The 21,528-nt window shown below is 43.9% G+C and overlaps 1 protein-coding gene across 9 annotated transcripts in view; it reads left to right on the top strand.

Moving 5' to 3' along the window:
• The window catches only part of ENOX1 (ecto-NOX disulfide-thiol exchanger 1), a 585,762-nt gene that overhangs the window by 544,607 nt on the left and 19,627 nt on the right, over nt 1-21,528 (top strand). For 6 of the 9 annotated variants that reach the window (XM_086711591.1, XM_086711599.1, XM_086711581.1 and 3 more), the window contains one exon: nt 5,529-5,614. In XM_086711591.1, coding sequence (XP_086567717.1) covers nt 5,529-5,614 — 86 coding nt within the window. Of the gene's footprint in view, nt 1-5,528; nt 5,615-10,341; nt 10,621-16,246; nt 17,251-21,528 lie in introns of those variants that run through there. The other 3 variants (XM_086711617.1, XM_086711615.1, XM_086711626.1) reach the window with 2 other exon arrangements.

Raw genomic sequence — 21,528 nt, 5'->3', positions numbered from 1 at the left:
ACCACTATCTGAAAATATTCCCTTTATTTTTCATCTTTGGGTTTATCCTGTGTTACTTACCTAGAATATAAATTCCCCAAGAGCAGGAAGCTTGTCTGTCTTGTGCAGTGCAGTGTCCCTGGCACCTAATTGCTGGTAAGGAAATGTTTAAGAATGAATGAACGAAGCAGTAAAAATCTAGCACTATTTGGCTAACTTAAATGCTGCTTCCTTAGTCTTAGTGAGGTCTAAAAATGGGAAAAAACTCGATGATTTTCATGGAGAAAGCTCAAAATGCTTTCATGTGCCTGTTTAAATGGCCTTCCTCATGAGGGGCTTGCCACCGGTTGTACAGAGCTGGTTTGTATGTCCTTCTAGAGTCATTTTTAAGGCCCTGGGACGTGCAGAAAGTTTGAGTTCTGACAGCCTCCTCCACTCCTTTTTTATTTTCTTAAATTAGCTACTTACAGTTGTATTTTCCTGGTTGGGAAACCCATCTTTAAATATGGAGACTTCTGCTTCTCCATGGAAACAGCCAAGACCAACAGTTGCGTCTATCCCTTTGGAGATCCACCAGTTCAGTAATGGCTAAGTTCTCCACCCTCTGTTGTTAGTGTTTCTTTTTACCAAGCCTTTAGATGCCTCCCAGAGGACCACAAAACAGTCTCCATTTTCTGGGTTGGTAGCATTTTTCGTTAGATTATGAGTCGTATCTATCTGTTTTTCCATTCTCAGGAAATATTCCAGTTCTTTTAAAGGAATGACAAAGAGGCTTTAGTTGATTATTCAGGAAGCCCCACCTCACCCCGCCCAATGAATCCAATCCAAAACCAGGGCCTAGAAACTACATTTTCTCAGCATGACTAATGCGCCTGTGATGATACTGTGATGGGCAGCGGTAAGGGTGGGAGTAAGGAACAGGAGGATATGACTAATGTTTCCCATTTCTGCTGTATCTCTAGCAATACTGAACAGCTTAGTTGCCATCCATGCGAAAAGCTTGGGAAGCTTTTATTTAACTACCTGCTTTGGCCCCAAATGAATCTAGTGCAACCACTCTACTTTTATAAAGAAAAGCTAATGGCTTATTAATATCAGCTACTACAGTGATCATTTCGAATATCCTCCTAAGGACAGCTATTCATGAGTGGGTCAGGATTTCTACACTGATTTTAGAAAGATATATAGAAATCATATAAGCATTTTCCCCCTTAATTTTATGAGCGAAAGAATTTTTTTAACTTTTTTTATGTTTATTTTTGTGAGAGAGAGCATGCACAAGCAGGAGAGGCGCAGAGAGAGATACACAGAATCTGAAGCAGGCTCCCAGCTCCGAGCTATCGGCACAGAGCCCAACACGGGGCTCAAGCCCACTAACCGTAAGATCATGACCTGAGCCAAAGTCGGATGCTTAACCCACCGAGCCACCCAGGCACCCCAAGCCAAAGAATTTAAATAAAAAGTTTCCACGGTATGGAGATTCCTCAAAAGATTAAAATAGAACTATCCTACGACCCAGCAATTGCACTACTATTTATCAAAGGGATACAGGTGTGCTGGTTCACAGGGGCACATGCACCCCCATGTTTATAGCAGCACTATCAACAACAGCCAAAGTATGGAAAGAGTCCAACTGTGCATCAATGGATGAATGGATAAAGAAGATGTGGTATGTATATACAATGGAGTATTACTCGGCAATCAAAAAGAATGAAATCTTGCCATTTGCAGCTACGTGGATGGAACTGGAGGGTATGATGCTAAGCGAAATTAGTCAGAGAAAGACAGATATCATGACTTCACTCATATAAGGACTTTAAGATACCAAACAGATGAACATAAGGGAAGGGAAGCAAAAAATAAAGACAGGGAGAGAGACAAAACATAAGAGACTTAAATATGGAAAACGAACAGTGGGTTACTGGAGGGGTTGTGGGAGGGAGGATGGGCTAAATGGGTAAGGGGCATTAAGGAATCTACTCCTGAAATCGTTGTTGCACTACATGCTAACTTGGATATAAATTAAAAAATAATAAATTAAAAAAATAAAAAATTAAAGTTATAAAATAAATAAAAAGTTTCCATGACCAAAACATTCAGGTTGCTCTGTCCTTCTGAATCCATAATAGGGAAGGAATCAGGAGTGAATAATGTCTCAAAGTTACCTGATCTTTGAAAGACTGCCCCATCACCAGTTAGTACTGTAGCCATTTTTAATGTTCTTATTTATCCCCATTTACCTATAATAGAACAGTAGAAATTTTAAACAAGTATACTGGCTAGTCTTAGTTCTAGAGGATAAATTCATTCAATATACACTTATTGTACATGTATACTCTATTGCCAATACTGAGCCAGAATACACAAAGACTTTCTGAGGGCAGAGTTCCCTGGGGAACCCAAGACTGGGCCCGGCAGACAGACCGTTACCAGTGAGGGAGTGTGTACACAGAGAGATACCCAGCTCACAGAAGCAACAAAAGCAGCCACCCCAGGTCCTCCCATTACTGGTATCCCTAAATTTCCTCTTTTAACACCTCGTCTCCTAGCCTAAAGTCATCAACTTCTCCCCCATCGCCCACACACATCCTCTTCTGACTCGTTCCGTTTATACTGCCGAAGACCTGTCACTTCGCACCACCTTCCATAGATGTTTACAGGAGAGGCTGTGGGTTATCTAGGAGATGGTGCTAAGTCTCTGTCCGGTAGAGAGATTAATATGAAAAATGTCTTTCTCTATTTGCTGGGGCCTTTGGGGTGGTTTACTCGTAAGACTACTCAAGCCTCCCCACCGTCTAAGATGCTCCCTTACCCCGGTGGAAAACCACACATCCTCGTCACCCCAAAGGCTGACCGGTCAGTCTGCTGCCTAAGCCGACATCCAACCAAGGAAGCGAATGCTGCCCCCATCTTGCAGCACCCCTCTTGGCTCTGTGAGCCACGCTCTCGGAGCTTCCCCCTCCCCTGCCTGGGAGAACCTGTGTGCCAGGAGAAGAAAGGAACACCCTCGCCTCCTCACAAGGCCAGAGGTGACTGCTCCTTCTTCCCCCTTGTCTTCTAATGGGGGATTGAGGGGTCTGCCTACCATTTATTGGAGGCTCCCTGTGAAAACTAGTGGACGTAATGCCACCGGTCCTCAGCTTGGGACAGCAAGGAGAACCCCATTCACCATCCTGAAACAGGAGTTTCCCCTTAAGAATTCTGCCCCCTCAGGGCCCCTGGGTAGCTCAGTCGGTTAAGCATCCAACTTTGGCTCAGGTCACAATCTCACAGTTCGTGAGTTCAAGCCCCGCATCGGGCTGTGTGCTGACAGCTGAGAGCCTGGAACCTGCTTCAGATTCTGTGTCTCCCTCTCTCTCTGCCCTTCCCCTGCTTGTGCTTTCTCTCTCCCTCTCTCTCTCTCAAAAATAAATAAACATTAAAAAAAAAAAAAAGAATTCTGCCCCCTCTCTCCCACTTAACAAATGCAAATAAAAGTGTTATTTTAAAAAAAACTTATTTTTTAAGTCCTTCATGAGCTTCTATACTCGAACTCATTAGTAACAGAATTACTTACAGTGTCACTTCACCAGATTTGAGAATTTCAAAGACACAGGGAAGTAGTTGCCAGATCTATAAATTTAAAAATGGAAATTAACAAACTAGAAGGAGGGGAATAAAACAACTCCACTTAAGTGTATTAAAATGGCTATTTGCCACTTAAAGATATTAAAACTATCAATATTACCTTTTACCACTTGCATTATTTCATAAAAGAACATTTTAGCAAAAAAAGGAATATAATTTCAGAATAAAATGGTAGTGCTTGGGGTGCCTGGGAGGCTCGGTGGGTTAAAGTTTCCAACTTCTGATTCTGGCTCAGGTCATGATCTCGTGGTTCATGAGATCGAGCCCCACATCAGGCTCTGTGCTGACAGTGCAGAGTCTGCTTGGGATTCTCTCTCCCCCTCTCTCTGTGCCCCCTGCCCCCTGCTCATGCTTATTCTCTCTCTCAAAACATTTTTTTTAATTTTTTTTTTAACATTTATTTTTGAGACAGACAGAGCATGAATGGGGGAGGGTCAGAGAGAGGGAGACACAGAATCTGAAACAGGCTCCAGGCTCTGAGCTGTCAGCACAGAGCCCAACGCGGGGCTCGAACTCACGGACCGCGAGATCATGACCTGAGCCGAAGTCGGCCGCTTAACCGACTGAGCCACCCAGGCGCCCCTCAAAACATTTTTTTTTACTGGTAGTTCTTTACATCGCAAGAAAAACAGGTCTCTGAAAACTGAGGTTTTAGCATTATGGAGAAATACGATTAATTATTTCTCTCTTCCTCATTTCACTGTAAACCAGTACAAACCTCATATAAGCAGTGTTCTGAAGACAGGTCTTTGAGAGCAGTGGTCTAGACACTTCGGTTCTCTGTCCTCGGACTAAAGCTAAACTGGGAGTTTTTCTTTAAATGCTGGCACTCATCCCAGAGCATCCCAAGCATCACACAGGAGGTCAGGAGGCCATGAGACCCTATCCCAGATCAATCCAGGGTCAGCCTGCGATTCCCAGGGTGACCTGGTGCAAGAACGATGTGCTCGTCTAGGGCTCACTCCACCTGCGTGTCAAACAAATGCAGCTCTTTTTTTTGACCTTCAGCTCTCAGGCATCAGAATTTCCCAATAAACAATGTGAGGGCTTAAAAGAGAACTCAAACAATGTCAGTCTGAACACCGTTTCATAACAAACAGCAGCATACAGTCTATGAAGTCGACGTCCTCATTTTCACTATTTTGATTTTGGATCTAGGAGCAGGGAGGATAGAGAGGTAATGCTTTCACTTCAGCCCCGACACCAACCCCGGCTTTTCATTTGTCAGTACAATGTTGACAGTTGATTTTCACAATGGAAAAGACTTCTGATTTATACTCAGACTCCAGCCAAACCATCCATTCCTGGACCTTTTAAAATGATCTTGTAAATTACAGCAGGGAGGAGAGAGTAAGCCGGTTCCCTTTAAACACCAGCAACAACGAGGGGGAAATAAAGGCTTCGGAAAGGATTTGTGCTTCCTTCAGTGGCAGTTAGGGGAAATATGGATTAAATACTTTTCATAACTGGCAGCTGTAATTATCAGGGAAATCGGAGGCCGTGTGATCTCTGACACCAGCTGTATGAGCCATTTTCATACTGCAAAGCCCACTGAGGGAAAGAAAAGAGAGAATTTTATCCTCCCAATAACTACAATTTTATATTGGTAAATCAAGCATAAAATTGGTAGCTGAAATGCTTCCAGGAGTCTTTGTTTAGAAATACCTTCATTCATCTGTATATTATCTCAGAGTCTAGCTTTTCTAACTACTGTTATTCCAGCAGATAGAGTGTTCTGTTTGCCATGTTACTATGACTGTCTTCAGAACGGGCTGCTATTAAATGCTTGTTGAGTGCTGCTGAAAATGGTGAGACTGTAACTCAGGCTGACAAAACCATCGCTGGGGTTAGTAAAGGACATTATCTGACTCCGACTCTGACTTGCCTTGAAGTAATGCCCAATGTTTGTCTTTTTAACCCAGGCATCATATCAACGTTTCTTCATGTCCATCCTTTTGGAGCCAACATAGAGTATCTTTGGTCATACATGCAGCAGCTTGACTCCAAGGTAAATTCTTTTTCTCAAGCGCACTTACGTTGTTGGGATTTTGCATGTCAACTCCTGGCTGCAGGTGGGCCCTGTGTGAACTGCATCAGGGATCCAATAGCACTTGGAGACTTATCAGGACTTCTCCGCAAGGCCCTCAGTTTTGGGCCAATACTTGTCCTTTTTTCACTTGCATTTGTCTTTAGAGAAAGAAAAGCAGTTATCTACAATGACCGTGACTTTCAGCAGGTGCCAAATGGGGACGTGGCATATGAGGGGCTTAAAATTACAGGTTCCCCAAACCGGGAGGAATCAGGTCAGGGTGGCTAACGTGGCATTATCTTCAGGCCAGATTCTCACAGGGTTCCGTGGTAAGAAGTCCACACAATAGGGAGAAAATCGCCTCAAACAACAAAGATCTGATACGACTCTCGAGAAAACTGGATTAGCGGTGGGTTTTCAGCATTATTCTCTAAATGGAAAAGATGATTGCAGAATTATTCTCAGCTCCACCCCACGAGGGCCACACCCAGAGTCAGGACTCACTCTTCATTTCTCTGAGGCTTGGTTTTCCTCCTCTCCGCGTTAGCTGTGCCCCTGACCCATTGCGATATCTGTGTTCTACAAGATAGAGGACAAAAAGAGCTCAGTGCATGTATCAATTGATGTAGCAAATTCCAGGCAACAATGAGAGGGGCCCCAGTTGAAATAGTGTCATTGACCAGCACTGCCTGGGGAAGCCCTGGGAGGGGATGGACACAGAAGCAGAGAGTTGAAGCCCGCCACTGAGCAGCTTGTTAAATGTCCTGCTGGGAGGGAAAATGAAATACACTCTTCCATAGAGTGCAGCAAAGTGCACGGAATGTGTAGGACCAGGCCCACGGCCCGCAGTTCTAGGACCCTGATGACACACGTACAAATCATTCTAAATCTCCAAAGGCCAGTATCAATTAAATTACTGCACTGGGTTCTCAGTTTGAGTCACATGATCTTACCGATTCATGATGCCATAACTGCTTGGCCTTTCTAATGGGTCTTAAACTTCCCCTCTGAGAGAATCATCTGGAACCAAAAGTATTTTTCAGTCACAGAGATTCATGTCCATTTATTCTCTCACAGCTGGTAATAGGGTAGACCAAAACAGAGTGAAAGGGGATGAGGCGATTATAAGATTCTTGAAGTTCACACTTGTGTTACTGTCTCCTTTGCAGCCTCCCCTCATGTGGATGGGAGGGATAGAAAATGCTCGTGTGGATTCAGATAAAATGAGAAGGATGAGCTGTACAATGTTACTTTGTTGAAATAATACTTTGTTGAAAATACTTTCTTGAGGGGCACCTGGGTGGCGCAGTTGGTTAAGCGTCCGACTTCAGCCAGGTCACGATCTCGCGGTCCGTGAGTTCGAGCCCCGCGTCGGGCTCTGGGCTGATGGCTCAGAGCCTGGAGCCTGTTTCCGAGTCTGTGTCTCCCTCTCTCTCTGCCTCTCGCCCGTTCATGCTCTGTCTCTCTCTGTCCCAAAAATAAATAAACGTTGGAAAAAAAATTTTTAAAAAAAGAAAATACTTTCTTGAAGGGTTTGGTTTTTTTCCCTCACCAGTATCGTTCTTAACATCAACCCTACCTTTGCCTGAAAGATGAAATGAAATACTACTTTCCCCAGTGTGGCGTGACACAGAATAAGGCCTCGAGAAATTATTCCAATCATTGCTATTATCCTTCGCTGGTATTGTTGACATTTTTTTCCTTCCCCTTCTGGAAATCCCAAGTGGAAAGCCTTTGTTGGGAAGCAGTTGTTGTTTTAGTATATATAGGGAGATACGGGTGGCGGGGGGGGGGGGGGGTGGGTGAGGATAAAAATCCCCGGTGGGAGTGATAAATAATGAAGCATGTCCCTCCGGACAGAGTGTCCATCATCCATTTGTTCAGGCACGATTTGTGTGGTCTCCCTTAGTAGTCTCTGAGGAGAGAATTCACACACCTGGTCTCTGGCCATTAGATGATTGGCCTTTCTGGAAGGGATTCTGTCAAAGGGAAGTCCATTTCATCTCAGACTGTTACTTTTATTTTAGAAGATAAAGAAGAAAGTATTTCCTTCACAGAGGAAATACACGGGGTCCCCCCCCCCCGGACAGCCCTCCATCTCCTGAATGAAATGCCCAGTAGAGCAGTCAAATTGTTTCCTCATGCATGAAGCAAAAATTATATAGAAAAAGTGCTCTGACTAAAACTCCTAGGTGCCAGCGATTAGACCAAATATTCTCTCTATCCCAGTGAGGCTGAAAGGGTATTTAGACTGCTTAATCCAGAGACGAAATTACTGCTGTATACCGGAATTCTATATCCTCAGGGCTTTAAACAGAAAACAAAATAATGAGAGGTTTGCCCTTTAAGTACCCACCAGGGCCTTGTCCTTGCATCAGCCGCCAGAAGGCTCAGAATCCTGGAGCCACGACCAGCCCAGTGACGCCGAGGCTGGCTGGTCCAGCGACCTAGTACTCCTGCCTCTGTTAATCAGAATGACTTGGGCATCACCGCCCCCCCACCAAGTTTCGGTTGATGTTGCACCAGGGCCACGGATTCAGCCTGGCCTCCACTGCATGGAGGGTTTACTGACTCTGGGTGGGTTTTCAAACTTCCGCTTAGAACAACACTGTTTGACATCAGACAACATCACCATTACAACAACTATCAAATAATATTTAGATTCTGCCTCCCCCAGTGCTGACGAGAACAAGGAAGGCAGGCAGCCTGTAATGGAGCTGATTTTATTAGGGTTTCCCCAAAGGCCACATAGGAGTATAAGAATGATTAGAAATGGAAGAAGAGCCAGGAATTAATTTAAATTAGGCTGGGCATGTGAATTGCACATGGCTCCTAAAAGTGCGTGGCCCAGTAATAGGCCATTTTCCAGTTAAATATTATTCCCGCTCTTGACAGTGATGTTTGCATATTTTTCTCTTCTCGGCCTCTTCTAAGCCACCCACTCTCATTCACTCAGCCCTCTTGTAGGTCAATGTGGCCGTATGACCATATCACAAAGATTCACTCAGAGGAAAGCAGAAGGGGGGGGGGGTGTGGAGGGGAGATGGCTTCCTGAAACTTTGCCAAGTCAAAAGTTGTGCCCTGGGCGCAGGAAGATAAGCTCAAAACAGGCAGCTCTATCCTGCGATGGTTTCTGATCACAAGCCCCCCACCACATCAACCCACTCGCTGATCCTGGGCAGCAAGGAAGTCACATTGAGTCGAGCATTAGCAGATGAATATCTCCTGTCTTACAGTCAAGAGGAGGGATTCTTCTGCTCTTCCTCCAATTTACATGTTCTTTAGGAGTGAAGACCCAGTTCTCCCAAGTGTGTGTGGCTGTCCCCTCTACCCATGTACAGCCTCGTCCCAAGGCCCACCAAATAGAATATTTGATTCTGAAAACCAGAGTCAACATAATGTGGCCGCCGATGCTGGAGGATTTGCAAAGACCTGCCATTTTGACATAATACCACCGTTCACCGACAGGCTGGGTGTTCATAGGCAGGTGTACATTTCCCACCAGAGGGGCAGTAAAATATCTGGTCTGTCCCGAGGAGATTCAAATTAGCCTTAACTGGAGAGCATTCTTTTCCAGACTATAGCTAGGCAGTAACGGTAGATGAAATGTTCTCAGTGGTGTTTGTAAGGTTCCCCTCCCCCTACCAAAAAATCTTCAGTATTATGCATATTCTAGTGTTCTCCTAAGTAGCCACTTGTCACAGTATGTCGATGAGTGCAAGAATTTTTTGTTGCTTAGGCTACAATAAAATGTGGTTTTTTTTTTTTTATAAATTTTTTCAACATTTATTTATTTATTTTTGGGACAGAGAGAGACAGAGCATGAATGGGGGAGGGGCAGAGAGAGAGGGAGACACAGAATCGGAAACAGGCTCCAGGCTCTGAGCCATCAGCCCAGAGCCCGATGCGGGGCTCGAACTCCCGGACCGCGAGATCGTGACCTGGCTGAAGTCGGACGCTTAACCAACTGCGCCACCCAGGCGCCCCTAAAATGTGTTTTTTTAGATCTCACAACACCTCTGGAAAGCATATGATAAGTGAAGCATTGGAGGTAACAGCACTTCATTTGGCTACATAAAGAACAAAAAGGAAGTTGTTCACACACCGCTGGAGAAACTGACGAGGTTGCCAGGGACCCAGTAAACGCTGGGATAATTCACTGCTTTGCATGAACCCGGCACCGTCCTAGGGACCGGGGAGGAACAGGTCATGGCGAGGGCACAAAAGAAATCTAAGAAAGAATGCTGCTCTCAAAAAGTGTGTAGTCTAGTTGAGAGAATGTAAAATACTTATGGAATAACTAGGTAATCAGACATAAACTAACAAGCAGGCCGATCTTTAGTGAGACAGAAGTTGGAGAGGGGTGAAGTCTGTGCAGGAGGCATCCCCGAGTACGTGCTGTCACACTTCCCTCTAGGGTGCTGTAGCCACACTGCTCTCCTCTCCTTCTCTCCTTCCTGCCTCTCTCATTTTCCATCCGGATCCTGCCTTTTCTCCTACTCATCTTCGTCCTTCTTTCTTTTTCCTCTTGTCTTTCTCTCCCACCCCGGTTCCTCTTCCTTCCGGTTCCTTTCTTCTCTCTTCCTAATTCCTCAGTTATGTTTATCTTCTTTCCTTCTTCCTCTCTTACTTCCTCCTTGTGTCTTGCTTCCTCCTCCCTTCCCTTCCCTTCTTTGCCCATCCGCATTCTGTATTTCTCTCTGCAGAAGTTTGTTGCACGGTGTCTGTGTGCTGATGCCATGCATCGCCCAGGGATATGAAGAATGAACAGGATTTAAATGTGCACGAAAAGCCAGCCGTCAGTTTATCCTATGGAAGGAAATCTGGTTTTGCAATTGGCTTCTCTGACTCTCCAGCCTTGACAAAGCCTATGCCAGTGTCTTTTCAGTGCCTCAAACAAGAACTCCTCATCACTCGGCTTCCCTGGCCTGACTGATATGGGACACGGAGCCAGCCAGCCCCATAATAAAACTGATTTATGTCTGCTTGTGTCAATTTATATACACGCTCAGAGGCCTGGCAAAGAGGCAGTGGGCTTGGGCTGGAGTCAGCAAATCAGAAAATAAATCAAGCAGATATTACAAATTACCTCTGCAGTGTTACCACCACACAAGCCCCTTGGTTACACAGAGTCTTTATTCCTTCTCATATTTTCTGTTCTTTTTTTTTTAATTAGAACAAATCAATCCTTTCTAAAAGAATAGATGTCAGACTTGGAAAATTTTAAGCAGAACAGAGGGGAAGGAGATCCACTGACAATACCAAAGGTTGAAAAGACGCAGACCACCAATTTCCTGGAACAAAAGCAAGCTGAGTAAAAGGGTGATAAAAGCATCATATCTGTGACGATCCTGCCCACTTTCCAGGGCACCAAATACGTGGTGTATGTGTAAATGGGGCACAGCATGTCCCTACCCTCTATGGCAGGGCCACACAGAAGTCTGTTAACCACGTGTATTTGATTCTGCTCCCAGCACCCACGAGAAGACCGTGGTGCTCTGAAAGCAGGGCTGGATTGGGTGTCGCGAGCCCTGCACCAAGTTTCAGCCCCTCTGCTCATCAGCAGGGCAAGCATACCCTCCCTGGCCCCCCGTGGGCTCCCTCTAGGACAAAAGGGCACAGAGAAAGAAGCCCCGACCTCGGAATGGATTTGGGGAAGGGAACCCTGTGCAACTGATGCGGGGGCAGGTGCATTTCACTCTGAGCTCAGCCAGTGAGGTTTTTCTGCTCTGTTTTATGTGGTGACCCCACGGCTGCGTCCTCAAACCCAAGAAATTATCAGCATGAGATATTACAAAGGCAAAATTATGGGAGCGGACAAGCTATGTAGGAGGAGGAGAAAACAGAATTAAAGTAAATGAAAATATCTAATGTAAAAATTCTTTGGCCATAGGGTAAAAAAAGAAAAAAAAAAAAGAGGACCAATTGAATTCTCTCTTTGTCTTGAAAATCCCAAAGTGTGATATATCATAAAAGTTATTTTGTCAGGGTAGAGGAAGGTTTAAAAGCCATCAGACTAACTTGAAAGCAGTTTCTCTTTGATCTTTCTTCTGGCATGAAATAGAAAACGTCTTAAAGAAATGCTCTACAATTTATCTGAGAGCCTCATTAAATGGATATTTTAGGTAGGGGTTCATCTGAGGTGGTGGGTTCTGTGGTTATGACACATCCCTGTCCACATGATTTACATCTTTACGGCAGGGTCGGGCAGTTCCCTTCCACTACCAACAGTAACTTAGCATGAACGACTCATTTCCATTACATTGACTTCCAGCTCTGTCAAAATCTAAGGAATTGGTCATCCAAACTAAGTCACCCTAAGATCTCAAATCCCAGTGTCGCTAATTTATTTGTGTGACCGTGGGCAATTTATTTAACAGCTTGGTGCCTCAGTTTTACCCTCAACTAAAATGGGTTTTTATGGATTACCATTGTGTATCGAGTGACTTAATATATGAAAAGAACTCAATGGGTATTGAAGAGGGCATCTTTTGGGATGAGCCCTGAGTGTTGTATGGAAACTAATTTGACAGTAAATTTCATATATTAAAAAGAAAAGAAAAAAAGAAAAGAAAAGACAAGAAAAGCAAAGAAAAGAAAAAAGAAAAGAGCTCAGAACGGGGCACCCGGGTGGCTCAGTCGGTGAGCGTCAGACTTTGGCTCAGGTCATGATCTCGCGGTTCGTGGGTTCGAGCCTCACATCCAGCTCACTGCTGTCAGTGCATAGCCCATTTCGGGTCCTCTCTGTCTCTCTGTCCCTCCCTCCCTCTCCGCCTCTCTCTCTCTGCCCCTCCCCTGCTTGTGCTCTCTCTCTCTCTTTCTCAGAAAATAAACATTAAAAAAGAAAAGAACTCAGAGCAGTATCTGGTGCACAGTAAGAGGTACCGAGTACTGGTTGCCATTTGTTTTGTGCTTTAAAGTACACAGGAGATCTATCAGTTCGAGATCTTTGCCACAGCCTAGAGGTCAGATGAATTTTAAGTAGCTTGCCCAAAGACCAGTACTAACATATGGCGGGGCCAGCACGCAAATTCAAGTCCTCAGAGCAGTCGGTGAGTTTCTTTCCAATTCCCTTGTCTCGCAAAGGAGAAAACACCCAAAGAGTTTAAGTGATTTAGACAAGATGAGGAAGCTGGCTAACGGTCATTCCATGACCGGATTCCAAATGTTGTCTCTCAACATTTCTGTCTTCCGGCAAGTGAGGAGTTTGCTTGCTTGCTTGCTTACTGAATGAGCTTTCTGATGAGATCATGCACGTAAGACACACACTGTGCGCCTGGGCTCCGGTGAGGACTCAGGCAGGGTGGCTACCCCTCTCACCCTGCATGCTTCTCCTGCTTCCTCGGTGGTTAAAGTCTAGCCTCAGGTCGAAAGACATCATGGAAAACAAGACTCCCCGTGATTTGCTCGCTGTTCTGGTGAACGGTTTATGGGGAGGCCTCCAAGCATTAGCAATGGAACGTGCACGGGCTGGTCAAGTTGGGAATTCTCACTTCCTTGTTACTGGTGTCGACATCTTTATCACCTGCCCTCCAGTACACGGACCCCTGCCCCAAACAGGGAGACAGCGACCAGGAGGATTATTTCCAGTTCTCACTCACAGCCCCCCACCCCCTGTGGCAGTCGGCATTAATGTTGAAGAACAAGGCCAGGCCAGTTCTGGATCCGCACCCCAGCTCCACACTTAGTGCCTGGGTTATCCTGCATAAGGCACCTAATCTGTCTGGACCTGTTTTCTTGCGTGTAAGTCATTCCCTGTCTTATGAGAATGTAGCTGAGAATTAACAAAAGCGTTTTCAGAAGTCTGGCAAGCGAAAGGTTTTCAGGAATTATGAGTTGTCCCACTTTTCACAGTTGGCCACAGGGCTACTGCCCTGACCTGACCCCGGCTGGCCTCCTGCATAGGTGTTATCTTTAGATCAGACTTGTTACTTTACCCTCAAGAATTCAGCTTTTACTCTCCTTCCTAATGAACAACGCAAAGTCCCTTCCCTCCTCTTCCAAGGGAGATGGTGGTTATCCTGAAAACAACCCCCTGATAGGCTGGCTGTTACCCGGGTCTGTCAGCCTCTCCACGGCTCGGCCCGATCTGGGGAAGGACAGCTCGTCTCAGGGGTATCACTTGAATGCACTGGAGACTCGAGCCTACCATGGATGACCTGTGCTGTCCTCCTCCCGAGGAAAGAAAGGAGGTTGTTAAGAGGAGAACTTGGCTTCAGGAAACTGCTTTCTGGACCAAGTAAAAACTGGGTTGACCACCTACTTCTCTGTACTTGTTTGACTTACGGGCACAGAGCTTGACCCATCTATCACAAAAAGTTTGAGAACAGAGCATCGTATTCTATCAGCATCGCCCTATATGTACATAGAGAGAAACATCTTGTGCCAGGCACTGTGCTATATTTTGTGTATAAGCCTCACAATTAGGCTGAGAGAGCTATTATACACATGAAGAAACTGAACAGCTATTAAATGACCTGCCCATGGTTACACATCTTGGCCCAGCCCAGATTCAAATCCAAGCCTGGTCTGATTTTAAATCCCCATTCTTAACCTAAATATGCTTGTTCTTAAGAATTACCAGGGGTGATTAGTGTATGATTAGAGTGTATAAAATGGAGTGTATGAGCAACATCCCAGAGAGGCTGAAACAGAGTCTCCAGAGAAGAGACTAGGGAACCTGATTTAAAAAAAAAAAAAGAAAGAAAGAAAGAAAGAAAGAAAGAAAAAAAGAAAACTCAGGTGACTGATATTTCAAAAGCAATCACCCCACCCTGGGTGATCTTCACCCATAACTGCTGAAATCATGCAGAGTTCGCAAAGCATACCAGTGCCTAGTTCCTGTGCACAAGCCATGGGTTCTTTCCCAGTTCCGTGATAAACGCCTCTGTAGTTGACTCCATTTTCTCAGCTCCAGAATGGAGATAGATCCTGACATTTCTGCCCTACGCACCTCCTAGGAGCGTTGTGACAATGAAACCAGGGTGCTAGGAAGGCATTCCGCACAGAGCTCACTGAAACAAAATGTTTCAAAATCACATGAACCTTTAACAGGCTTTTGTGGGTTGACCTGGGAATCTAATAACCCCTTTAACATGGCTTCATGGGAAAATGCATTCAGATTTCAAAATAATTCACGCAAAAATTTTAGAATGCAATTTGTTTTAACTTTCAGGGCCACCTCGAAAGGTCTTTTGTTATAGGTCTAGGAATATCAACCGTATCACGTGAAATCTTCTCTATGTGAACATTAAATGAACAGTTGGCTTGACTTCCTGGTCTATTCGGTTCTCTCTTTAAAATAAATGTTAAATTTATTTCACATTTAAATGTGAAATGGAAAGTGTAGACTCTAAAATATCTATTCAACGATTGTACCATGAAAAATAATAATAGGTCTGATTCATTAAACATTTCTACATGCCAAGTCTATGCTAAGCCAGTAGTCTTCATACATCATTATTACATGTTGTTATTCCCATTTGCTGAGGCTTAGAGAGACTAATTATCTTGGCTGGAGTGATTTAGCTCCTAACAATAGTAGATACAGGATTCAAATAGAAATGTTAGCCCCACCCTGGTTCCAGGGTCTTAGCCACCTTGCTGTATGAGATCCCCATGCAAACGCATGGATTAGGAAGCAAAGACACGGAAACAAGAACAATAGCTGTATTAGAGCAGACAGATTATGGTCGGATTGCCCTTTATTTAAGATAAAATGAATTATTGGTATAAAACTGTGTGTAATAAAGAAAAATTGGTAGAAGAAAAAAATGCATTAAAAAATAACCTGGATTGGGGCGCCTGGGTGCCTCAGTCAGTTAAGCTTCCGACTCTTGATTTTGGCTCAGGTCACGATCTCACAATTTGTGGGATCGAGCCCCCAGTCGGGCTCTGCGCTGACAGTGTGGAGCTGTGGAGCCTGCTTGGGATTCTCTTTCTCTCCCTCTTTCTCTGCCTCTCCCCTGCTTGTGCTTAACTCTCTCTCTCTCTCTCTCAAAATAAATAAATAAACTTAAAAAAAATTTAAAAGTACCTGGATTTTAAGAATGGATGTTGAGACTTTTACCGTTGCAGGTTCTGGATTTTCATTTCTGTTCCTAAACCTTTATGGTCTTCTGGTCCCTGTGAGAATTAAGGGAAGAGAAAGAAGAGAAGTTAGGGCGGCCAGAAATCTACTCAAATGCCCTTTGGCCCTCACTGAGTTAGACAGAAGCGCTGTCCTTTGTAGAAGAGGATGAGAGCGCCGGGAGTGGTGATGAACTTGCTCTCAGCCCTCATAAGTCCCATTCTCACCTCCTTTTGTATCAAGGGGGAGAGTGCTGTTGAAGCCTGGCACTACCGGGAAGCTAGCCGTCCACATGAACGGTGAGCCTGGAATTTGCACCCATTCGTCTCCTGCGCCCGCACCCCCACCGGCTGCTCAGGGGACGACCAGGATAACCACGTTCGGTGCTTTACTGGTGCTCCTCTCCCAGGAGCCTTCCTTGACAGCCAAGTAGAGAGCGTCGCGTTGTTTGGCTCACCGGGCAAGCGCCTCCTCACCCCACCCCTTGCCTCCTTTCGGGGGAGCCTTGTTTCTAAAAGTGACTTTTCTTCCTTTCTAAACAGATATCCGCCAACGAAATCGAAATGCTTCTGATGAGGCTGCCACGCATGTTCAAACAGGAATTCACAGGCGTGGGAGCGACTTTGGAAAAAAGGTGGAAGCTGTGTGCCTTTGAAGGAATTAAGACGACCTAACTATGAGGAATTAAACAAGTCTCTGGAAGTGAAACCGCCTGAACTCGGCCAGGGCTGTGCGCTGTGAGCACTGGAGGTTGGGGTCGTCCGGCGTGGGGCCCCTGCGGAGCCATCAGAGCCAGACTTCAGTGACATCCGTGGCGTCCTCTTGTGAGTGGAAATGTAATTGTGTACCAGTTCCCTAAAACCAAGCTCCATACTGTGACAGATCTGTTCCCTATGAAAACCAACGATTCCACAGTCATCACGATGGCAGAATCTTAAAATATGCTACATTTGAGAATAGCTCACCGAGCAGAATATTTAAAGTGAATGATGGTGTAGCAATGGTTGTTGCTAGGCTACTACAGAGTTGTATATGTAATGTATAGCGGAAATCATTCAATGACATTTTCCGGAAAGTCTTTCTGTTTTAGTAAAAAACAAAACAAAACAAAACAAAACAAAACAACAACAACAACAAAAATAAAAATAAAAAAGTAATTTGACAGTGAGAAAAATCATACCAAAAGAAAACTTGAATATGTGTCTGAACATTTATTGTATTTTGTAAATTAAGTTATATGCTATTCCAGGGACTTTTGCCTTATTGAAGAGGCAGAAAATGTGATTGGACTCCTTGGACTCCTTGAGAATGCTTTATCAAGAATATTATTTTTCTAATGTAACAATTCTCCGTCATCACTTCTTTTAACATGGACTGCATAACAGTTTTCATAAAATGTAAATAAAGGAAAAGCTAGTGCTCCTGTCTTGTACTTGGTATGTAATATTCAGGTTTATGCATCAAAATAAACATTCAGTAAATATTCCTGTTACAAATTTTATAGCAAAGATATTAATTTTTTTCAATAAATATGACTTCTGCCATATTGGTTTTGCAAATTATTCTTTGATACATTGTATTCACCCTTAAGAAGTCTTTTGCACATTATCCAGTCCCATCTCATATCCAACCATTTTTAAATGATTTTCTACATGAACGGCACGGAGACAAAAGATTATGTCAAATAGAAATGTATAAAAACTGAAGTGGGAAGTACCATGAAAAGCAGATTATACAGCATTAGAGTGTATGTCGTTTCTAAAATACCAACACCTTGATCCAAGTATAATCAACATAAATATTACCTTTGCAAAGGCAAGTACAAAAGAGCCAATTAGTTAATTCCTGGGTTTATTTAGTTTTATGTTTGCTGGAAAGCATACAAGTTAGAAAAGGAATTAAAGAATTCATACCTGGGCCAACAGTTCAATCAGAATTTGGGCTTTCACTATTTCTTTTAATTACAAGTAGGATACAGCTTTCAATTGTATCTCCTTCCTGCTCTCTTACATAGGAATCACAAAAAGGGAGAATTAGAGAGCGGGGGAGGGGCAGAGAGAGAGACAGAGAGAGAGAATCCCAAGCAGGCTCCGTGGTGTCGGCACAGAGCCCTACGTGGGGCTTGATCTCACAACCTTGAGATCATGACCGGAGCCAAAATCAAGAGACGCTTCACCAACGGAGCCACCCAGGCGCCCTGATACTAACTTCATTTTATTTTTTTCTCACGTTAATTTTAAATGAAACTGTCACACAGACACCTGAGCAGTGAATTTTCTTTGAAATTCTGAAAAGATGTTCATGATATCCTATTAGGAAATTATTGTCTTCAGGATCTTTTTATTGCGCTGCGTGTTATGTTCAGACTCAGTGCTAATCCTGTGAATATGGAGATAGATAAGAAAAGACCCTCTCCTTAATGAGCTCAGAGTTCAACAAGAAAAAGTGTCCCGAAAGTTTCTATATAACGTGAGCCAGGTGTCAGGAAAGATATAACAAGGGTGCATTGGGATCCAAACTAAATGTCAATATCATATTAAAAGTTGACAAGCCAGAGGCCTCTCCCATACCGTCTATTGACTCCTATCACCACCATCACCCCGACAGCTTTATCTCTACGTCAGGAGACACAGAAGGATACAACAGCCAGAAAGGAGGTGACCTCGTTTCCGAATACTGTCATCACAAAACAGAAAACCTAAGAGGTTTGCCTTGAGAATAATCAGACGAAAAAGATTTCCATGAAGCGGCCCGTCAAAGACAGGCGGGGAACTGCAATCCAGACTATCGCTAACGGAAAGCAGGGGAGAGGTTTTCAAATGCGCGCACACGTTTGCAAGGCCTTGGACTAGATCTGACAAGACGACACCATTTCCTAAACACGTGGTTCTGAGCCCTAAACGGCAACACAGAGGACTGAAATGGTTAACACAGCTTCCAAAAATATTTGCGTCATTCCCACAGGCAAGGGTCTGCCTCAGGAGGATCTATTTTGGCTGTGACATTCTTATTGATATTTGAAACGAATTATATTAACTGTCTGGAAATACATGAGGGATATATTTTAACTTCGATTACGTGAATAAATTATTTTTGTAGGAGAAACTTTTGAATTATTTCACAGACATTCAGAAGGGACCTTAGAGGTCACCTGGGGAAAGAACTGACATTGGGACCTTGGGGCCATCTGGAGTCTACATATGCGTGTCACTGCGTTCTCTGTAATCCTTAGGACAGCCCTATATGAAGACACTATTATTGTCCTCATTTGTCACACAAGGAGAATGAGGCTCTGACGTCCTAAGTCATTTGGACAAGTCTACACAGTCAGTAAAGGCTGATTACGGGATTTGAATCCAGGGCTGACAGACTCCAAAACCCGTTTTCTTCTTTTCACTATGTCCTTCTTCTAGTTCGGTGTATCCCCACCCTCCCAAGAGCCCAGTATCCTGCCAATGCTTCTAGATCACTGCTTTTGCTCCATCCCGTGTACATGGGGGTGGGCGTGAAGGCTCTTAGCCTTTCTCTTCCAAACCTACCCGGCGACAAATCATGGTTCTTGGGTTCCTAGAATAAGCGGGGACACTGAAAGTCTGGAGGCCCTCGTAACCGGGCCCCATTAGGCCTCTCTGGCTTGTTTTTTCACTGCTTCCCTGAAGAGGACGAAGCGTTTGTCGCCTTTGTTTTGCTCAGATTTTTCTATCTGGATAAAATGACCTTACTGACATCCAGTTACCACAAAGCCTTCTGGGGAAAGTGCAAAGAAGCCCCCCCACCCTCCCCAACTCCACTGAGCTTTGCTTCATCCCCCAGCAGAAGTCACTTGTCCAGCCTCTGCACAGCCCGCCCACACTGACTTTTCTTAAGACACCCGAGGCCCAGCTGTCTTTGCCATAACTCCTTTTAGAACGCAAGCTCTTTGAGAGATCTGAACATCTCCTTTACTTTGAATTATTTCTCAAGGTGGTTTTGCTTATAAATTTTGAGAAAACAAAACAGAGAAATGAACCAACGTGGTTTTATGCCTCCAGGAACCAGTCTCCATGGACCCTTAAGAAAGAAAAACCACAAACTATTTGAAAAGCCCGCAAATATTTTAGATCCAAGATTTCAAGGCGTAAAATGTGAGTGATAATGTAGTTCATATCACTAAAATGCAAACAAAACAAAACAAAACAAAAAAACATCCCAACCAATTCCTTCTCAAAATTCAAACCTAGATAAATTATCAACTCTTCTACGAAGCCTTCACCCCTCAGGAACCTCCTCTCCAGCATTCCCGCCACTATTCATTGACTTCTGCTACAACCTTTATACTGTATTTTGATCATATGTGAATATGGCTGTCTTCTCCCAGTCTCGTGGGCTCCCTTACTCATCTTTCCAGTCCTCGGTCTAACAAGACATACCATGACTTTTTGTTTTTAAATAAATATGTATCAACTGAATGAACCAAATGAAGGAAGGAAGGAGCCCACGCAGGAACTTTTTTAAAAGTTGGCCGAATCAAAACATATTCAGGCATCAGGCCCAGGAAGAGAGGTGAGAACTTTCTACTCCTCAGTTGTAAGATCTTGGCAGAATTCCTACCGTGTTTTTCAATTTTTTTCCCCCACTGGGGTAACGTGTACGTAATATTTATCACTTAACCCGTTTGTAATTGTACAATTCAGTGGCATTAAATAGATGGACAGCTGCCAACCCCCACTATAATTTTACATCCTCCTCCTGAATGTACCCATTAAAAAATGGCTCCCTATCCCCTCACCGTCCTTCCGGCCCCTGGCACTCTCTATTCTACTGAGTGCCTCTTTGAATTTGCCTCTTTGAGGTCTCCCATGTATGTGGAAACGTAGTATTTGTCCCTCTGTGTCTCACTTATGTCATTTCTGTCTTCAGTGTTCACCCACGTTGTAGCATCTGTCAGAACTACATTCCTTTTCTGAGGCTGAATAATATTCTACTGCATGAGAACTCTTCTTGTTGGCCTAGGTATCCTTCACCCAGTGCAACAAGGAAAGGTCAGGTTGTTTATGTTTCAAAATACTTAAGTACTTTCGTTACATACCACATCAAAAGCGACGTGTGAAAGTGTAGAGAAGCTTGCTTCCATCTGGTAAACCTCTCATTTTCATCAAGGGTGATAAAAACGAAATGATAAAAGTAGAAAATGCTGGTAATAACTATGGAGAAAACGAGACTGTGTAAACAAACAGCCAGGCGTCAATTGTGATATGCAACAACTTGTTTCTTCTTGGTAAGGGTTGGGGGTGCTTAACTTGCAGGGTTTTTTTTACTCCTTTTCCTAAAAATGGCTGCTCTGTTTGTTGCACTCAATAAAAGCTGTTTTATCTTGAAACCCTAAGAACCATTTTTACCCTAATACTCCGTTGCTTCTCATAAACCGAGAAAATGAAGAGATGTTCGAGATGCCTGCAACTTTACAGCTTGGCTCCCTTTATATCAAAATGGTAAAAGGTTAACATGAATATTCAATCAGTCTGTCATTAGTATCTGAATAAACTATACTGGCATACCTCATTTTATTGTGCTTCACTTTATTGTGCTTGGCAGGTATTGTGTTTTTTTACAAATTAAAGTTTTGTGGCAACCCTGGGTCGAGCAAGTCTGTTGGCAGCATTTTTTCCAACAGCATTTGCTCACTTTGTGTCTCTCTGGCACATTTGGGTAATTCTAGCAATATTTCAAATTTGTCATTATTATTATGTGACCAGCAGTCTTTGATGTTACTACTATAATTATTTTGGTGTGCCACAAACCACATCCATGTAAGATGGCCAACTTAAAGGATACTGTTCTGTGT

This window comes from Puma concolor, chromosome A1 (genome assembly GCF_028749965.1).
Source record: "Puma concolor isolate L17-30 chromosome A1, mPumCon1.1.hap2, whole genome shotgun sequence".
Classification (NCBI taxonomy): domain Eukaryota; kingdom Metazoa; phylum Chordata; class Mammalia; order Carnivora; family Felidae; genus Puma; species Puma concolor.
The sequence above is the reverse complement of the archived record's forward strand: the minus strand, read 5'-3'. Positions and strand labels throughout refer to the sequence as shown.